Source organism: Diadema antillarum, unplaced genomic scaffold (assembly GCF_040938485.1).
Source record: "Diadema antillarum isolate AM-2024a unplaced genomic scaffold, OU_Dant_1.0 seq00000014_RagTag, whole genome shotgun sequence".
NCBI lineage: Eukaryota > Metazoa > Echinodermata > Echinoidea > Diadematoida > Diadematidae > Diadema > Diadema antillarum.
This window is the reverse complement of record NW_027271134.1, coordinates 665995-688270: the sequence shown is the minus strand read 5'-3', so window position 1 is coordinate 688270 and position 22276 is coordinate 665995. Positions and strand designations below refer to the sequence as shown.

The 22276-nt window shown below is 39.1% G+C and overlaps 1 protein-coding gene across 1 annotated transcript; it reads right to left on the bottom strand.

Annotated features, from left to right (window-relative positions):
* Positions 1-637: 637 nt before the first annotated feature.
* On the bottom strand, positions 638-22061 carry LOC139725069 (glutamine synthetase-like). The gene is made up of 7 exons (XM_071636157.1): positions 21911-22061; positions 11547-11727; positions 10655-10816; positions 10080-10226; positions 4689-4828; positions 3306-3493; positions 638-2598 (listed from the first exon to the last, which is right to left on the bottom strand). Exons 2-7 carry the CDS (start codon positions 11707-11709, stop codon positions 2301-2303), a joined length of 1098 nt encoding a protein of 365 aa, XP_071492258.1. The 5' UTR covers positions 11710-11727; positions 21911-22061; the 3' UTR covers positions 638-2300.
* Between the last annotated feature and the right edge of the window lie 215 nt (positions 22062-22276).

Below are 22276 nucleotides of genomic sequence, written 5' to 3'. Positions count from 1 at the left end.
ACAATTTGCATTGGATTTGTACACAAAATCACGTTTTGGAGCAATTTTGGGGTTGACAAATTTTTTTCGAACGGGCGTCGCGTCAAAACGGTACGCGCGGGCGCAACAATTTTGGTCTCAAAAGTTGCGCGATACTTGAAAGAAAAAAGTCATGAAACATCGCGGCGGGAGCTTATCGCGTTGCGAAGATATTGCGCGAAACATCGAGGGGGGGGGGCGGATTCCGCCCCCCCCCCCCCCCCCCCCCAGCCTGATTAGGGTTAATCAGTTGCCGACAGGCCACAAAATGTGCCTCACACAAAGCACTGTACAATCATGTTATGTGTAATCCTCCATAGAACGTGGTTGGCTTTTCAGCATTCCATTCTTATATATGTACACGGCCACTCAAACATGTACAAAAAATGTACCCCCCCCCCCCCACACACACACACACACACAATTCAAAAGAGAAAATGTGATCAGGTGATTAGAGACAAAAAGCATGCCCAAAACACAAGTACAGCATTGTACATGATGTTCTTTGTAAAGACATAGGCATAAACACGTTACTTTTATTTTGGTCAAATATAGATGTAATGGTCATTTCCCTCACATAACTTAGTTTCAAGACACTAGAGGGATTAAAGACACATCATCAGGGTTACAAATATGTTTTTTTAATAAAAATGACATGAAGGATTAACATTTGTGCAAGACTACAGCAGTTTTCACAGAGACTTCATAACAAATAATCCTGTCCAAACCACAATGGTGGTCATCAAAATTTCATTGAAAGATCACAAGGCTCACAGTACATCTATCCAGACCATGTTCAAATGAAGAATAATGCTACACCTTACAATTATCCCTTGGTTACTAGTTATTCTGTACAACACTACAAACTTGTCATGGGCAAGGTGAAGTTCTATTCTCATTATAACCCACAAGACAATTTCATAGAAAGATCACAACATCAGGGTACATCTATCCAGAGCATGTTCAAAGGAAATACCATGCTACGTCTTCCAATTCTCCTTTGGTTACCGATTATTCTGTACAACGCCACTAACTTGTCATGAACAAGATTAAGTTCTATTCTCGTTATAACCCACATGAAGAGATTGGCCCGCACACGAAATATGAACATACACATCTGATCAACAGGTAGTTATGACAATATTATGCATTCCTTTTACTAAGGTCCTGGTCTTGTAACACATTGTATTACACTTTCTTGGAACATTTTGTAAGTTGGCTTGGGGGCATTCTAACATTTCTCTTCCACTAAATCAATGTCTTTGAACAAGGTTCTGGTGGATAATGTCATTTCTTTAGGTAATATCAATGAATAGCAAATGAGCAGCCAATTGCTTTTTCACACCGATGAATTTAAATACAGCCATGAGTACTCACTTCACGTCCTCGTTTCATGCCTTAATTTACAAAACCATTAAGTACTCTGTTTCTATTATTGACCTCTTGACTATTGGTAAAAAACATAAAATACAATGGAAATACAAGAACCTTTCTGCACAGAAACAAACAACCCTTTACAGCCTGCCATTAATTCAGAATGTACACATACACAAATTCATAGCTTAAAAGACATTTCCAAGACCATCAAAAAGATTTATAAAATACATGGCGATGATCTTCTTTCACTATGTACATACCATGTAAGATTTTAAAATTGGAAATGCACGAAAAAGGCAATAATAAGGGGGGGGGGGGGGGGTTGGAACCGATGTCCAGCACTACTCACTGAAAGAACAGTGCTACTGTACAGTTGCTAATAAAACCGATTACATACAAGCAATACAAGTATCCAAGGGCTGAAGAAGGTACTGCTTGCTTGACCAAAGATTCTTTTGCCCAGTAATGCTGTGACATGATTATTCACTTGGAAAAGGAAAACAAAACAAAACAAAAGAAAAAGAAAAAGAAAAGAAAAATTAATCAAAATAAACAAAATAAACAAAATCTGCAAAACCTGCATAGCAGATGGTATCATTACAACACTAGTCAAGTCCACTCTCATGGGAGTCATTCATTGTTGCTCTTCTTCCTTTTTTTTTGCCAGCAGTCATTCTGGAGGCACATTACAGGAATTGCAGATATTTAGAATTAGTGATAAACCTCTTTTGAGCACTTCAGATGTGTAACCGAGGGCTCAAAAATGAGCCCAGTATGAAGGACCCGTTTTGGTTTGACAGAAAAAAGACATAGTAAGCATTACACACATGGAATATGTTGGGCTTTACAACACCAAGATTTCAGTTCACTGTCTGACAATATGCTAATTCAGAACAAACAGCTCCTTAAGATTCCCAGTCATCCAGTACTGTTGTCCTCATCAGTGCTTCAGTAACGCGGTATGGATCACAGTTTGAGGACGGCCTTCGGTCCTCCATGTAGCCCTTACCATCAATGCCACACTGACGTGGAATCCTGATGCTGGCACCCCGGTTGGCTACTCCGGAAGAGAAGTCATCAATGCTGGATGTTTCGTGCTTCCCTGTCAGTCTGCGAGCATTGTCCAGGCCATTCTTGGGGTCATAGGCACGGATATGCTCATCATGCCTCTTGCTCAGCTTTTCAATGGCAGCTCGCATGTGACTGTGGGGGTAAGCAGTATTGATTACACTATGATAAAAGCAGTATTAAAGTTATGCTTTCTTTTTACTTTTTCATCCCCAAGAGACTTCATATTCATGTTACATGGAACTTCAATCCCTCTCAAAACTTCAGAAAATTTTTGACTAAGTACTGTATACTTTTGGGCACAAAGTTTTTTATGAGGTGCCAAGTGTCGCATGGCCTATTTCGTTACGAAATCAGTCATTTCGTCAATGTAATGTTAACATTTTGTAACATTACATTGACGAAATGACTGATTTCGTAACGAAACAGGCCATGCGATACTTGGTGCCCCATAAAAAAACTAGTCTTTGTCAAAGGTTTAAACCATGGTTAATATTGTACCACCTTGGTGAATTCGGGCCAAAGACGTGGAATCCAGCCCCCCCTCCAATTTTAGCATAACCAAAAATGTCCAGCCTGATTACGTTTATAGGTAAGCCAATACTGTTGTATTTATCCAGGGCTGCACACTAACCCATTTTTTTTTGGTTCTTTTTTTTAATGGTCTGACCGGTCTGTCAGGCCAGAAGGTGGCCACTTTCTCCATGTTTTACTGGTCCATTCCTGAAAAAGTTACTGGTCCAACAGCGATTTTTACTGGTCAGGGACTGTCGGACCAGTGCCAGTGTGCAGCTTTGACTTATCTCTGTTGCTTTTACAAGGGTAAAAAAAAATTTGCTTACTTGATTCCTCCATCCTCCCGCATGGCCAAAGTGCTGAAGTTACAATGTGCACCAGCTCCATTCCAGTCACCCTCCATTGGCTTGGGGTCTAAGGTAGCGATGACACCAAAGTCCTCACAGACACGATGTAGAATGAAGCGGGACACCCACAAGTGGTCTCCCATCTCGATGCCCTCACATGGTCCCACCTATTAAAGAAAACAAAAGATTATAAACACAATTGTGCCCTTCTACAGGTGTGTAGAGTAGATTAGAAAGAGTAGATACACTTCAGCAAAGTATGAACTTTGACTCTTGTATAAGGAGAACTAATACCAATAACTTTGGTCTAGATATGACCATTATACACCATAAAAAATATTAATGATAGCCCTCACCATACACCATCTATGTGGCTCACACAAGATAATCACCAAAAAATGAAGGTCTACAAAAGATCTGTAGAGAAATGTGGCTAGTAGAGTGCAGACAGAATAAGCAAGGGTACTATCGCCAGAAGTTACAGGAGGCTTGATTTTTCAAAGACACATTGCCATACCTACTTTGAATAAAATCTGTGCATTGTGGCCAGTATTGTGCACATAAATTGTGATATGGCAGCGGCATCAAAGTAATGCTGCTGAATTGAAAGAGTCCTCTAGTATTGTACCAAATGATAACCGAGATGTGTTATACAGTGGACTCCCGTTATATAACTACCTCCTCAGGACCAGCAGCTTTCTTTCGCTATATCGAAATTTCGTTATATCAAACAAATAAGCAATAAAAATATATAGAGCTGATAATGTTGCGGCCTGAATTTTTACTTCGTTATAACCGTGTTCATTATAACAGGAGTGCACTGTACACACATCTCGGTCTACAAGCAATACTTCCAAGGTCAGGGAGGCTCTAGTATTTATTTCCTTGTCAAGACACCAAAGAGTACATTTGTTCATTTTCATCCTTTCTTCCAGTTGCCTCCTAAAAAAACCCATCGAGATTCAACAATTCTACAATAAATTTTAATTTTTCATTAAAACTTGGGCTGTATTGACCATAGGTATGGGCTACAGCATTGCATTAATAAGTTTTCAATATTGCTACTGAAGAAAATGAGGTTAAAGCCAACAAATGTTGCCATGACACACATCAGGTGGATACAGGTCTTATTTTAACTAAGAGTAACACCAACATTTCGAGTCTAGAGAGCTGAAATATACTACAGTGAAGCCTGTTATAACAAGGAACTGTTTTAATGAGGTGATTGCATCGGTCCCATTTTCCTTTGCATGTAAACCTACGGCAGATTTAAGTGGTTACAACAAGCTCTGTTATAATTCTCAAGGACATTTTGTTGCATGTTGCAATCAACACAGTGCATGTTCAAATTTCTGCACATACCTGGTATTCCCACTGGGCAGGCATGACCTCTGCATTGGTTCCTGCAATCTTGATTCCAGCATAAAGGCAGGAACGGTAATGAGCCTCCACAATGTCTCTTCCGTAGACTTTGTTGGCTCCCACACCACAGTAGTATGGTCCTATAGCCCATGAAAGAAAAATGAAAATAAACAAAATTGTGTCACATACAGAGCATCAAAATCATTTTTTTTCCTACAAACTAATTAAGGAAAGTATTACCATATGCCTTATTAGGTATCTATGAATGAAGCTAAAAAGTACATCAAACTTTTACCCCCGCCAAGGCAAAAGGACTTAAAAGTTGGAAACAGATGAGCCAAAGTAATCACATTTGGAAACAAATTGGCAAAACTGGTCAAAATCAAAGATTTTGTAATACTTTCAAGTTTTATCTTGTGTTGGGTTTCTTCTTCCACCTGCCAAAACTTCGGGACAAAGTAACTTTTTATTTATTAATTTTTTTTTCCTTTTTTTTTTTTTTTTTTTTTTTTGGGGGGGGGGGGGGTCCAAAACATTGGAATGGTCTGTGATGGTCGCTGTTAAAGGAGACTTCTGGATGATTGAAATATTATAAATTGGTTAAAATGGGTACAGAGTTTCAGAGTTTATAGCAACTGCAATACTGAATAGGAATGTTTTCCAAATTCATAGAAAATCACAATGAAGAGGACGATGACATAGCAGCTTCATTAGAAGGCATGATTTGATGCTAAAGGAGGCAGAACAAAAGACATGAATAAATTCTGCACAGGTCAATTTGTTAAGTGGTACAGTAATTGAATTACATTGCTAGATTATTGGACTATGTGAGCCTCCCTACAATATGTTATCATCCTTGTTGAATACTGTACACTCCGCCTAATAATTTGCGAGGTTTTTATTTTTTTCGAGTCGGGTGCTGTTCCCGAAATCAAAGAAACGAGAAAATATTGACTCTGATCCCGATGTGAATGTGACGTATGGATGTACACTTCCCCTTTCAGTACAGGATTCCACGACCTCGAGTTTAACCACTCGCGAAATCGTTGGGAATTCCGATTAGCGAAAATTTAGACTCACAAAATATATGGCATATACAGTATTATGTTTTTGGGTTTTTTCCGAGTATTGGTCTATCTGCTCAAAGACCACAATAAATTTTCACAAATCTAAAACATGGCACTATCCATTTATGTTCTTCATGAGAAATTATAAAAGTTGTCAGAAATTCCCCTTCGACCAAAGAAGAAAACTCACATAATTCTCAATAGATTGTGAGAGTGTGCATGTGCATGGCTATGCTGTAGCAACAACTGGTGCATTGTGAATTGCCAAAAGTAATTAATATCAATGTATGTGAAGGCAGGTGATTGGACCTGATACAAACCATTAAAACATTATAGACAAATAAGCTATCTGAATTACTTTACAGGGGAATATCACTAAGAAATACAAGATTGGATACGAGAACCACTTTTAACAAGCACTGTTCCGAACTGACTTTCATGTGATAACCCAAGGAGGTTTGAGAAATGGAGTAACAACAGTCTCAATTCCTTTGATCCCATGTTTCATGCCGCCACTCAGAAATATTTGAAGTATGTGCTAAACTGGAGCTGCCTCACAGATAGGAAGACAATCAATTCATGTGGCATTGCATCATGACTTGTCACTCTCAAAGGAAGATATGTCTATATGATGGTAATTGCTTTTCGCCGTCCCTTCTCAGAAAACAGGCGGCACATCAATAGTACAGGCACGACGGGGATGTGTGAATAAAAATTGTACAAAAATTGATGAAATAAAATTAAATTACTCGTTTCCATGACTTTACACTAATCTAACATATAAACAAATAAAGAGCTATACTAGATAATTATACCATATCAGTGCCATTTGTCGGAAGCGATCGGAAAGATAAAATCGGCTTTGTAGTGAGAGTACAGTGTCAAATATTTTCACGACATGCAGCTCAGGTTTACATTTTTGCACATAATCTTGGACAAGATTTACTTTTGTTTCATTTGCTTACTCATTAAGAGAACATTCATTCTATTTGAAAATGAACAAGCAGGATATAGATGATATAATGTTAGAGTTTAAAAATGAATCTTCAGATTGCTCAAAAAGACGACGGCATGGAACCCTGACCATCAAAGGCACAAGTGCACCTGTGGAATTCTTTTGTGCATCAATAGAAAAAAGGCAGCTGTTTGAATAATTACAGCTAGTTGGAACTCCATCTCTTAAAGGGAACGCAAACCTAAAGAGCAATGTGGATTGAGTGAAAGCAGCAACATTAGTAGAACACATCAGTGAAAGTTTGAGGATAATTGGACAATCGATGCAAAAGTTATGAATTTTCAAAGTTTTGGTGTTGGAACCGCTGGATGAGGAGACTACTAGAGGTTATGACATATGAGTGGACAACAATACAAAGACAATATAAAGAAAATTCAACAAAAATCCACTTTTCTAGCATAATGAAAGTGCACTTGACTAACTGCATTCAGAAAGCAGGGGGAATAATTGCTTCCCTTAACATATGTCAGTATCAAGTTGATGGAATTTGTAATCTTCATGAAAAATGATTTTTGGTGGAATTTTCTTTATATTTTCCTTATATTGTTGTCCACTCATACGTCATAACCTCTAGTAGTCTCCTCGTCCAGCAGTTCCAACACCAAAACTTTAAAAATTCGTAACTTTTGCATCGACTGTCCGATTTTCTTCAAACTTTCACTGATGTGTTCTACTAATGTTGCTGCTTTCACTCAATCCACATTGCTCTTTGGGTTTGCGTCCCTTTAAACCTCCTTGGTTAACCTATGGGAATTTAGCAGCAACCCAAGTCATGAACCCTGTCAAAACCAGCAAAATTACTGTTGAATAAAAATCTTAGTGGGGCAAGTCCAAGATAATACACACGTTACGTATGGGACATTCAGAGACTTTTATGACCTGAAAAATAGTGTTAATGGCCTTTGATCATATTGAACTTTATCATGGTGATTGATATCCAGAAGTATAATCACATAAAAAATTGAGAAAAATGACCTTGACAATTATATTCTAGAAGAGAAAATACGTGCCGTTACGTATGGGACCAGAAAAATTTTGTTTTTTTGAACATTTTTTTCAACCTCAAAACTCTCTGAAAGTATTTCATTCCACAACTTGTAACTCACTGTGATGAAAGTCACAACACTCAAGATTATCACAGGTAAGTTTCATGTCATTAGGTAAAAAGCTCTAATTACAGGTTCTAATTAAAGACAGACATGACATGTTACGTATGGGACACTTAAGGCCACCGCACACTACACGATCCGACTGGTCTTAAAGTCTTAAGCCAAGCTGGGTCTTAAGACCAGTCGTACGACCGGACACCGCACACTATACGACCCGACGGTAAAGCGCGCGCAGTGCGCACTGCGTGCGTTTGCATTTTGCTGCATTGTGAATGGTTGAAAGCTCACGACTGGTCGTAGAGATTCAACATGTCAAATCTCTATGACTGGCGCTAAGACCCAGTCGTACGACTAGAAAATGGCAAGACTGTGACGTCACATTTCTAGTCTTAAGGTCTTAAGACCGGTGAATCGGGGCAAAATCGTGTAGTGTGCGGCGGGCTTTACGTATGGGACACTTTGTCCCCCATAGTGTGTGGAGAACCATGTTTATGGGTATTTTGCATAATTATTGAAGTAAAATCAGTTGGAACTACTCAAATACTGATCCAGATTGTCAAGGAAACAATATTCCCAAAATATTCATCATCATAGTCATATTCAATCATATTTTTATATTTTTATGACCAACCCGAGTATGCATGCCCTTTGTCCCCCATGCGTTTAGCGTGTGGAGAACCATGTTTATGGGTATTTTGCAAAATTATTTTGCAAAATACCCATAAACAAATTTTTGCATAATCATTGAGGTGGAATCAGTTGAAATTACTCAAATACTGATCCAGATTGTCAAGGGAACAATATCCCCAAAATATCTACCATCATGATCATATTCAATCATATTCTATATTTTTTAATGACCAACCTGAGTATGTACAGTGTATATCAGGATAGTTACTACTAAAAAATTGAATAGTTTAAAGTGTTCACTTCCATTGATAAAGGGCAGTTTGCCATTTAGTTTCAATAAAAAACAACTTGACACAAGAAATGTTAATTTTGTTATAGATAAGCAATACCTGCTGCGTGAATTCCAGTAATCATGTATGATGTCTGTCTAGCAGTCAGGTCATTGATTTGAATCACACCTCAGTATGTATACCCATGAATTTTGTTGTGGCTACTACTGAAAACTGAATAAGGACAATTTGTGTATCACTTGCAATAAAAAAAAAAAAAAATCATTTTACTTTATTTTTTTTTTGATATCACAACCGTTCCAAATTGGATATCCATCAAATTAACTTTGAATTCCTCTAGTCTTAGAATTGTATGCTCTTTAGTAATTCATATTATTGGTTTCCAGTCATCTCATAAAATGTTGGAAACTGAATCCCCATTTCTACAAAAACTATACCATCCCTTTAATGCTGATTTTCATGGTGTATTTTGCCATCTTCCCCTCCCCCTTTCTGAAAATTGTTCAGTCAAGTACATGTATTGTTCTCAAGTGTCTATAACTCAAAAAGTAGCTACAAAGTTGGGATGCTTTCTTCAGGATGATTGACCATTTGTGTACTGAGAGACCTTCCCAGCTAGCTACATGCATTCACATGCAATATATGAGGATGTCCCATACGTAATGCATTTGTCCCATACGTAACATTATTTCAATGCCTAATAAAAAATATTTCTTTTACCGTTTTTTTCTTTTTTCTATGGTATTTAATTTCTCTAAACAATAAATTAGAACTTTCCAAAAGGGCATTCAAATAACCTTAGCAATTTCAGAAAAAACCTTACAAAATGACCTCATTTTGTTATGTATGGGACATCTCATGATACGACACGAGCTAATTTGCATAATCATTTGCATAATCCCTAAATTTTCATACCAAGTTAAACTATTTGATGAACTTCTTACGTCCACATATTCATCAAATATCATTTGCTTTCCTTTCAATAAATATGAATTTTTATAAATGTCCCATACGTAACGCTGTTTTACATTTATGCAAATGAAGCCCTTGAAATTTGCATAAATTTACATATCATTTTTTCCTCCATGGAAATCAAAACTTCAACTCATAAGCTTCAAAATGATACCAAATATGTCAATATTGAGCAAAGATGAAATTTTGCCTTCTGAGGGGACCTTATCTTGGACTTGACCAGTGACCAATGTGGCACTCAAGAACATGTGCATGCCCCAGGCCTGGTTAATATATAAACATAATAAATAAAGGCTTGTTGGTCTTACCCTGGGGACCAGGATATCCTCCTTTCGGCCAGCCGAAGGGGTGTCCATCTGATCCAAGGAGGGTATACTCCTGTTCAATTCCAAACCATGGCCTTGTGGCTTCAGCACGCTTCATGACTTCTGCACAACTTTTCCTGAAGTTGGTTTCTATATATGCAATGATCATAGGAGAAAATAACTTATGGTGACAAGGTAAAACTGGTGACATTTTTCTTTTTGTTTCATTTTTCATGATGCATGAGAATTCTTTGTTGACATTAACCAGGACTTTTCAGCACTCCCCACAAAGACAGGGAGCAAAATGTAAGTTATTCAATTTTTGTGTGTGTGTGTGTGTGACTAGGGAAAATAAAGTCACAGAAGCACTTGATAAAAACAAGCAAAATCTTGATACAATTTCAGGCAGAGCAATAATATTACTAATCTTGCTCTTCAAACACTAACTTTTCCAATCATATTTTGCTTTAAATGGAAATACAAATCATTACAGTCAATCTCATATATAGTATATGCCTACTTCAACATTATAATGTACAGTATAAGGTATCTTTACAAAAGAAAAGGTATGTGTTTACCTGCAGCCCTCCAATCATATTTGTACACCTCACACATGAGGAGTTTGTTGTCTCCTTTCCTAAACGGGTCTGCAAACAGACGGCATGGCTTGAGAAACATGTCACTATTGGATCCCTCGGCCTGACCAGTACTTGATCCATCGAAGTTCCACACTGGACAATCTTAATGTGGAAACAAAAATAAAAAAAAAAAGTTGATATTATAAGGTTTGCATCAAATTTTGAATTCTCAACACAGCCTACATGTACCAACAGACACTACTGGCATGGAAATAAATGCTTCGATTTGCTTTGAGTTTTCTCCATAATTAACTAACAAGTAACAATTCAAATATTTGAAATAAGCAAAAATTGAAGTTTCTTCTGCTGAAACACACAATGTTGTATGCTGTTCTGTTGAAGACAATGTATGATCTCAAAAACCTTGAACTGGACTAAATCAGTCTTTCATTCTTTGAAAAAGATGAACCACTCATAGCTATCTAGAACTAGTAGAATGTACAAATTCAAGTTTAGCATCAATCAGCTAACCTACCACATCTAAAACACAATACAGTGCACTCCCGTTATAACGAACACGGTTATAACGAAATTCCAGTTATAACGAAGTAAAAATTTGGGCTGTGATGTCATCCACTCTATGTATTTCTATTGTTTATTTGTTCGGTTATAACAAAATTCCGATATAACGAAAGAAAACTGCCGGTCCCGAGGACTTCGTTGTAACAGGAGTCCATGTATCAGATTTCAACGAGATGAAACCATCACCTGCACCAAAGAACAATTCTGATCTAGTCAGAGGCTTACTTCCTATTTTACACTGTGCTTACTGTATGACACTGCTAAGAATCGATTATATGAGCAAGCACACACCGTACATGTGGACATTTACCATCTGGTTTCTCTGGCACAAAATCCATAGTCTTTGTCTTTGCTCTGACATTCTCTCCAGTCCCATCAATCCAGATGTACATGACCTGACATTTGCCCTTTGTGTCTAGGTCACGATACCTGTCAATGACAGTTTTGTTTGTGGCTGCCGAGTAATCCGCCATGTTGAGTCACTTTGCTACCTGCAAATGATGATGAATATTGTAGGATTAGCTGAAATGCTGCAAGACAAAACATAGTATAATAAATAACATAACAAATCCCACAAGCAGGATAATTGAAAGTATCAACACTTCCTGATGACTAAAAACTTGGTTTAACAAATTTACTTGGGTTTAGTAAAGTAGATATAAACCTACTAAGTAAATTATTTCTTGTGATTTTGGTGCAATTTGGTTGTGTAATTTGAGATAGCTAGCTGCCATAACACTATAATCTGACCACACACTGTCCAAAATTTGAACCACAAAACACAACCCCAAACATAGCTCAATCACTTCTGAAAGTCTCCGTACAAGCTGGAGGGAAAGGCAGAAAGCAGATCTGTTTCAAAGATACCATAAAAGAACTTGCTTGTGATCGCTATGAGATCACTACATACAGATCAACTGCAGCACTTGTTGCCTGTGCTGTGAAGTGTTATGTAGTCTCAGAGAGTGGATCATATCACCAGACGCTTAAATATACGAGGTTGCTGAAAAATGAGTGCGCGCCATAACTTGTTGGCGATCGGGGACATTGCGGCGCCCGTTCGTGTCCGAATTTTGGAGACTCTGCACTTGCATTCAGCCCCCGTACATTTATTCACTGCATCGGCAAGTACAGAGATTTTGTTTTTCTTAAATTTGTGTTTTTGAGGATACCCTCACACTCTCAGCTTGCGATAAGTGAAAAATCTCGCGACAGAATGGCGTAATCTTTCAATTTTTAGCGCTTTTTCGGCAACCCTAATTCTTTACACGGGACCTACGTTGTAACTCACGCGCACTTTGAAAAGTTGCGGCAATTCTGCATTTTTGATGGCAAAATTTGGGATTTTAGTCTATAGATGGATTTTTGGAGATGACTCGGGCACTTTCCTGTGGTGAATGAGCAGGGATCTCGCCAGCGTATATCACCCTTGTCGGCCCCGACAAGCGTGCAGTTTGAAGAAGCAATTGCCGACAAGGGTAAAACTTGCCGACAAGGGTAACACCACGCGTGAACTTGCCGACAAGGGTAACTTGCTTGACGAGTTAAGTTCGGACCAATTTCTCGCCTTTTTCAGTCTTTATTATCTGGCTAGAGAAGAAGCTAGATGTTGAAAGCAGCAGCAGTTTACATACTTATACAAGCGCAAAAATTTACCCACGCAGTCACCGCACCGATCACAACAACGCGGCTCAACTAAGCGACGTACTAGCTGATCAACAGGGAGGTCTCACCTCCCCTGCTGATACACACCACACATCACACACTTGCTCACTCACATGCGCTCTGATTTGGGATCCACACACACATGCACAAGCACCCAGCCGGCCACTTACAGCCGCCTGCGTGCGTGTACAACGGTACAGTGTATTGTGAGAGGGAGAGAGAGGACGGAAAGAGGTCGAAGGAGGCTGAGGAGGGCTGACACGTGCTCGCTTGTTGTCACGCTTGTTGTCGGGTTACGCAAAAACAAACGATATCAAATGCATGCCCCCCTCCGCCAAAGGTTGTACATTGTATTTTTTTTTTTTTGCTTCTTTGGTTTGTTTGTTAGTTTGTCTGCCTGTCTGTCTATCTATTCGCAAAATAAGTCAAAATTTGGGAACAGATTAGGATGAAATTTTCAGGAACAGTTGGTTGGTAAAATGGCGCAAGGAACAGATGATTAAATTTTGATAGTGAGCAGGATTTATAATACCACCGAAATTCACCGCCAGGATCCAGGATCTTTAGACTTTGTTTCGTATATTTGAAAGGATTCGTATCAATTCTTTAGGAAGCTGGCCATCGGCAATGACGCAAAATTAGATGCGTTCAAATCATTGCCGCAGAGAGAAAATTAACTCCATTTTTCGTTAAAAAAAGAAAAGAAAAAAGAATGTGCGATGGAGTAAGCAAATGCAAATTGTTATTTAGGTTTTGGTAGTGTCAGTGGGTTATTATTTTTTTTTAATCTAAAAAGCCATGCGTTCCATTTTAGCCTTTTCAATTTCTATGGATTTGCAAACGTCATTCGTGAATATTCCACTTTCCTTCTCCGGGCCGAAATTTATAGTAATTCTGTCATGATGGTCTTTCAAGTTCAACGTATACGTAATGCTCCACGTGCTTCTGGCTTGGTTTGTTAAAAGGTGGGTTAGGGGGCCTTCACGGGCAGAAAATAAATGATGATCATTCATCAATGTTCCCAGTTGGTTTAACATGCTATGTACACGCTGTTTACGACCACTGAAGCAAGGTGGCAGTACGCGCGACATTCTTTATCTGACACCTGGCTTTCGTGGAAATTTCATGGAAATTTCCACAAGCCATAATATCAAGTTTCCCCACTGCTTGAGGTCGTGCTTTTTTTTATTCTTCATTACGAACATCAATTTGTTCAACTTGATAAGTGTAGATAATTTGCTTTGAGGACGTGTTTCTTTCTTTTTTTTTTAATCATTGCAGCATCGGTAACATTTTGTTTTGTTCATCGTCCCTGCATGGCAGGGGTTCATGGGAGGAGAACGATAGGAATGACTGGGGAGAAAAAAACTGAAAGAAGGAAGCATCTTTTGAGCGAGCTGTCTTTGTTTTATTCTACACCAGCATCAGTTATCGCCACCAAGATTCATTTTTTTTTCGTTACTCCGACAGATTAATGATAAAATGATGCTAGATTCTTTATTCTGAAGGTTCGTTAATCCAAAAATGATTAAGAAAAAATGTCCGTTCATTTCACGACGAAATCAGTTTTGTTATTTCGAACGTTCTGCCAGTGAAATTTCGGAATAAAACGACGGCACAAAACAGCGTGTTTTCGTACTCTAAGGGTCTGTTATTCCGACAGAAGTAGTAATGATGAAATAATAAATTGTAGATTCTTTATTTTGAAGGTTCGTTAACCGAAAATTGAATAAAGAAAAATGTCCGTAAATTTCAAAACGAAATCAGTGCGTCATTTCAAATGTTTTGCCAGTGAAATTTTGGAATAAAACGACTGCCCCAAAACAGTTGTAGTTTTCTTACTCTGAGGGTTCGTTACTCCGACAGATTAATGATAAAATAATGCTAGATTCCCTATTCTGAAGGTTCGTTAATCCAAAAAATGATTAAGAAAAAATGTCCGTTCATTTCACAACGAAATCAGTTTTGTTATTTCGAACGTTTCTGTCTGAAATTTCGGAATAAAACAACGGCACAAAACAGCGTGTTTTCATACTCTATATATGGGTCTGTTATTCCGACAGAAGTAGTAATGATGAAATAATAGATTCTTTATTCTGAAGGTTCGTTAACCGAAAATTGAATAGAGAAAAATGTCCGTAAATTTCAAAACGAAATCAGTGCGTCATTTCGAACGTTTTGCCAGTGAAATTTGGAATAAAACTGCCCAAAAAACAGTTGCACTTTTCTTATACACTCTTAGGGTTCGTTACTCCGACAGATTAATGAAAAAATAATGCTATATTCCTTATTCTGAAGGTTCGTTAATCCAAAAATGATTTTAAAAAATGTCCGTTCATTTCACAACGAAATCAGTTTTGTTATTTCGAACGTTTCCGTCAGTGGAATTCCAGAATAAAACGACGGCCCCAAAACGGTTACAGTTTTCTTTTACTCTGAAGGTTCGTTACTGCGAAAGAATAACGATATAATACTTTAGATTCTTAATTCTGAACGATCGTTAATCGGAAAACGATAAAGAAGAAATGAAAACGGTTACAGTTTTCTTACTCTCAGGGTTCGTTACTCCGAAAGAATAATGGCAAAATAATACTCTACATTCTTAATTCTGAATGATCGTTAACAGAAAAATTATAAAGGAGAAAATATTCGTTTATATCCAAACGAAATCAGTTTTGTTATTTTGAATGTTCTGCCAGTATAATTTCGGAATACAACAACGGCCCCAAAAGGGTGTTTTCTTATTCTGAAGGTTTGTTATTCTGAAGCAATCACGATGATAGATGATAGATTCCTTTCTGAAGGTTCGTTGATCGGAAAAAAAAAAAAAAATGCTTGTTAATCTTCGAACGAAATCAGTTTTATTTTGAACATTCATCTGTAGTACCGACCTTTGGTGTTGTTGTTGTTTTCAATTACAAACCTTCGAAGTACTCAGTAATGAATCCTTTCATTTTATGATTAAACAAACCTTCGGAATAATGACCATCATTACATTTTTGTATGATATCTCTTTGATGTCACGGCCAAACTACCGCAGTATACCCAGAAAGGAAAGTGCAATGATGTCCCGAAAGTTCTCGATCGCTTCTCGCGCATCTGCATGCAATAGGCCTACCACGTGGTTGAGCAGACGGCGAGAAAGCAACACGGCGCGCGTTGTTGCGATGCAGAGGCGGCTAATTATTGCAACAGTGAAACAGGAAAGGCCTAAAAGAAATCGGAACCTCCACCATCGGCACCTACTTCTCTTTCATTTATTATTTAGGAACTGCCGCTAACAAAAGGTATGGAGTTTCTGCATTGTTTCTGTGAGAATATGTCCCTCACAACGTTCATTACATCTCCGTGAAAATGTCGCATTTAGTGGCATTTTAGCGGCGATTTATCTGTGTTGTATTGAGCATTAGCAAAGACTTCCGCGTACCCACCCCCAGAACAGCGCACATAAATGCCGACAAGCGTGAAGAAATTCCTGGCGAGAACCCTGACGAGTGTGCCAGTATGTGAAACAATGTGATATGCGTGTGTTTTGACAGTAGAATTTGCTGGCTTCTGATAAGTGATAAGTGTCCGGATTTTGGAGGCCGGCCGAAAATTGGGCCTTTTACTCTTCAAACGTTCCAGGGGTTCAAAACGGATTTTATAGATCTAATGCTAGATCCAAGGTAGAGTCTGTAAAAAAATGAAAATAAAAACTAGAAATGTCGCTATGGCGACTGATGCCTCCGCCATAATGCATGATTCTCCCAATGCACTTGTCAATGTAATGACGCACCCCACTACCCCCGGACATGGGTGCGTCATGGTCATTTTTTGACTGACCACACCGGGTTTTTGACGGACACCACAGTCACTTTTTTGACGGACAACACGTTGAAAGTGACGCACACCTCGGTCACTTTTTTGACGGACATCCTCGGTACATTTGACGCACCCCCGTAAATACTGAAACGATTTTTGCATAGGTTTTATTCAAGCAATTTCATTTTCTTTTGGTTCGTACACATAATTTGTAAAAGTTTCGGCAAGTTTCCCTTACCATGTAAGCACCGTATTGTCATTCACCGTACATCAACGCTGCTGCTACGATATTCCGTACAGTAGTATGTATTCTGTGCATGCAATCCATACATGACAATCACATGCGTGCAGAATGCGCTATGTGTGCAGAATGCGCTGTGTGTGCGCGGCCATTGCTAGTGCGGTGGATGCATACCGGTACTGCTGCAGCGCAGGTACACACCACGCCACGGCATTCATATTCCCGCTCGAGTACTGCGTAACTACAGCCTAGTCGCGGTACGTAGAGATTCGCACAGCTAACAGCGTCGCGCGCGCGTCTGGCCAGCTGGTCGGGCTATCCCGCGAGCAGAAAATGGCATGCGGCAGGCAGTTCTGCTGAAAGATTGAACTAAGTTGTTACATCGCTGAACAGTCCCTGGTTTGAGATTGAGTATGCATGATTTCATGGGTTTGTTGGAGGGAAAATGTAAGGAGAAAGGGGTGGCTTTTAAATTCTTTGCTTGCCAGATGATTCTGGCAAGCATTTTTTCCTCTTATTCCAAAACGCCTCCCGACTTTGATTTTCACTTGCCGCGGGAAAGCGCTCACTGTAATTTCACTCGGGGTACGTGTATCCGGGACCGGTAGCGTGCAAAAATGCGTGCAGTTTTCCATAGCCAAGTAACGTTCCATGACGCACCCCTCGGTTCAAAATAATGAGTGTTATTTTCCATAGCCAAGTGACGTACCATGACGCACCCCTCGGTCAAAATTTTGACAGACAATGATGGGATTTTGACGCACCCCTCGGTCAAAAATTTGACGGACAAAGCTGGTAAAATGACGAACACCTGGGTCACAAATTTGACGGACCAAACGAGGAAATGACGCACCCATGTCCGGGGGTAGTGGGGTGAGTCATTACATTGACAAGTGCATAACACACACGCTAATAATATGTGGCAGGCTATGGGTGGCGAACTAATTCAGTGACGATATTAGTTCGCCCACCCAGAAGTACATATTATTTACACACAAGTGGCGACCATATACGGTAATTGACGTTAACGTTATTTGTTACTAATGTTAGATCTAACTCACATTAAATTCATAAAAGTTCGGCAACTGCGCACTTTACGGCCCTTTATTATCATTAAGAACAAATTACATACAAGTGGCGACCATATACGGTAATTGACGTTGTTATTTGTTACTAATGTTAGATCTAATGCACTTGTCAATGTAATGACTCACCCCACTACCCCCGGACATGGGTGCGTCATTTCCTCGTTTGGTCCGTCAAATTTGTGACCCAGGTGTGCGTCATTTTACCAGCTATGTCCGTCAAATTTTTGACCGAGAGGTGCGTCAAAATCCCATCATTGTCGTCAAATTTTTGACCGAGGGGTGCGTCATGGTACGTCACTTGGCTATGGAAAATAACACGCATTATTCTGAACCGAGGGGTGCGTCATGGTATGCACTTGGCTATGGAAAACTGCACGCATTTTTGCACGCTACCAGTACCGGATACACGTACGTACCGCGAGTGAATTTACAGTGAGCGCTTTCCCGCGGCAAGTGAAAATCAAAGTCGGGAAGCGTTTTGGAGTAGGCCTAAGAGGGAAAAATGCTTGCCCGAATCTGGCAAGCAAATGATTTAAAAGCCACCCTTTCTCCTCACATTTTCTTTCCAACAAACTCATGAAATCACGCATACTCAATCTCAAGCCAGACGGACTGTTAAGCGATATAACAATTTCAACCTCACAGTACTAAAATAGTAAAATCAAAGATCGTATACGGAATTCCGTATACGATCTTTGGTATACCGTTGCGTGGTGCGTACTGTGTGTACTGCGCGTACCTGCAGCTCAGTAGCAGGCAAGTCGAGTGTTAGTGGTGCGCGACTCGCTCGCTAACGCTGTGCAATTCGCAAGTGAGCAGCGTGCTCGTTATTCCTCATCGAACGTACATCGTCCATGTGTTGCATTCAACCGGACTAGAAATGGCCGCGCACGTACAGCGCATCTGCAGACAAGTCATATGTATGGCCAGGTGACTATGGATTGCATGCATGCACATATACATTCGGAATATCGTAGCAGCAGAGTGATGTACGGTGAATGACGGTACGGTGCTTACAGGGCCAGGGTAAGGGAAACTTGCCGAAACTTTGACAAATTGTGTTTACGAACCGAAAGAAAATGAAATTGCTTGAATAAAGCGTATGCAAAAATCCTTTCAGTATTTACGGGGGTGCGTCAAATGTACCGAGGATGTCCGTCAAAAAAGTGACCTAGGTGTTCGTCAAAAACCCCGTGTTGTCCGTCAAAAAAGTGACTGTGGTGTTCGTCAAAAACCCCGTGTGGTCCGTCAAAAAGTGACTGTGGGGGTGCGTCAAAAACCCCGTGTGGTCAGTCAAAAAATGACCATGACGCACCCATGTCCGGGGGTAGTGGGGTGCGTCATTACATTGACAAGTGCATAACTCACATTAAATTCATAAAAGTTCGGCAACTGCGCACTTTACGGCCCTTTATTATCATTAAGAACAAAGAAGCGACATGTTTTGGGAGAATTTAAGTGGCATGGCAGTGTAGCATTTTAATGGGAGTATGGTAGGTGCTCAACACACCGACCGGGTCCATATCAACCGACCGCGCTCTACAATGGCATTGCGCGTACAGAAAGAAAATGTACGCATGGGACTAGATTAACTACGCGCAACGTTGTTCGATTCTTCACTGGGCTACGCTACCGAGTAAAATGAGGCGAAAATAAATAAGTATTCCCTCTAAATTACCGAAATTTAGCAAAATCGAATAAGATTTATCGTGTAACTACATAGTACATATAATAACTAGATTTCTAGGCCTACCTTTGCTGACTCATTGTTTGATGTAACATTAGAGTATCCTTCCGTAATAAATTTGACGATTTTGACCGCAAAATTGTCGGTAATCATGTACAAATGCACACCATGCACACCTACCATTTCCTTCCTTAATTTGTCAATGAAAACTTCTTGTGGCTATCAGAAATGTCAAGATGGACCTTATCTGACGGTTTCATGAAATTTCATAGTCAATTACAGAAGAAAAGTAGCTAATTTTGACTCAAAAGTACGCCGATCGACGGCTGTGTCAGTGTAGCATGATGGATGATCGATTATGTGGAAGAGCGATATAACGATGATAATCGATCGTTGTAGTCTGTGATACAGCCGCTTGTTTGGTGTTTAACCACAATAATTATGTCGGCTCGACAGTAGAATGTGGAAGAAAGAAAGTGATCTTGATGCGTCTGTTTTTTATCGTTTTAGTTAATTTTCTCCTGCATGTGAATGTATATCTGTCAACATTTTTTGCTGACTAAATGATGGACAGGTAATATGTGTACAAAACAGTAAAAGATATATGAAAAAATGGGAATTATCCATCATGAATATTGCACAATAAAATGGATTTTTACTACAAAACAAAAGCAAATACTGGGGTTGCAGTTTTTGATGGACAGGTAATATGTGTACAAAACAGTAAAAGATATATGAAAAAATGGGAATTATCCATCATGAATATTGCACAATAAAATGGATTTTTACTACAAAACAAAAGCAAATACTGGGGTTGCAGTTTTTGTGTACATAATTAAAAAAATGAAGTGGAAAAATAAATACTATCATGAAAACAATTACTTTCTACTATCCCTAAGATGAACTTATCAATTAAAAACATATTACCATTTTAATTTCAATATTCTGTTTCTTTTTAGGTAAAATGAGCACTTTATGAGAAGTCCACAATGTAAACATACACTTTTTGTAATACTATTCTCTTAAATTTATTAAATTAGGCCTATAAATTACTGTACGTAGATTACTAGAAACAAATCCCCTTTGAATTTAACTTCCTGCTCATCATCTTTTCTCTCTCTTTCTCTCTCCCTCCTAAATAGCCTAACCTTTTTCTTCCACTTTTCCTTCAACCTCATTCTATTCCTTTCAACACTACTCAAATTATTATTATCAACTTTGTCATGATAAAATCAATACTTGCCTCAATTTTTAAAGAAAGGATCGATGTCTAAATCCTGGTATGAATAATCTGTATCAATAATTTGAATAGTAAGTGATAATCATGATAGTGGCAATGAAAACAAAGAACTATCACAATAGCTCACTTGAGCCTTCAACTCAGGTGAGCTAACAATAAGAAAAAAATATGAAAAAGAAAGTAGGAGCTACACGTATCGCACGAGTCAAGTTCGATATTGTAGTAAGCGGCTAATTAGAGACTACCAGAATCGATTATAATAGTTGACATCGTTCTCTGAGAAATCGGTGCACTACTATACGTCGGAGACTATGTTCGCGACCAACGTACTTTTCAACTCCGATTTCTCATTTTTCTTACCTTTTCGGCTTTCTAATTCCATGAAAGCTCTCTGATATGGTTCAATTTAGCATCTCCAATAGCTGCACAAAATTTGATTGACAAACGGCGAAGCGAACGGTAGGTGTGCATTTCTACATGATTACCAAATTGTCATTATGCCGCTCTCTCAAACTCCGCCGCACCGCGTGAGGATCGTGCACACACGTTTACACATTTCTTGACATAATTATTTTGTCGCCCGCTACGACCGTACGAGTTGAAGCAGAAACGAGAAATAAATGTGCAAAAACAAACCGACTCATCTACGTTAATTCATTTCAATTACGATGAAAAGTTTCCTAATGAAAATCAATTCAAATTCATCAAACAGTCCTTCAAAAGTAATATCGAAGGATTCAAAATATATTCAAATATTATTGGGGAAAAAATGACGGCTAGAAAAAAACAGCTTGTCGAAAAAACGCATTTAAGTGCGCTTGATACGTATTGTCAGGGTGGTCGGTTGAAATGTACAGGGCAACTGAGTACACGTTTACTTAAAAAAAAAGGAATAAGTTCCGGAGAGCCGGCTTGAATAAGATTAGAAATTAACGGCAATCAAACTTACACTTTCACTGTTTGGAGCTAGAAGTAAATGAATGAAGACTTGGGATATAATCTAATGGCTTTTCTCGTTGCCTATTCCACGTAGTCCGCTCAGTCTGTTCAACACGTCGTCTCACAGCCGCTTTTGTTAGTAAACTGGTAAAATTTCGGCGCGCGTGGGAATAGATTACCGATACACGAATGACATATGCACACGCAATGGCGTGTGAAGTCTAGGATGGGCGGGTCACATGTCTCATGACGTCAACACGGGCGTTAGCTGCAATTGGGTGATTCCCTGAAAGTAGGCTGGATGTTATGGAGCATGCTTCGTGCCCTTCATTTGCAGTGTTGCACCACGTCAATGATATGGCAAAGTCACGCACGA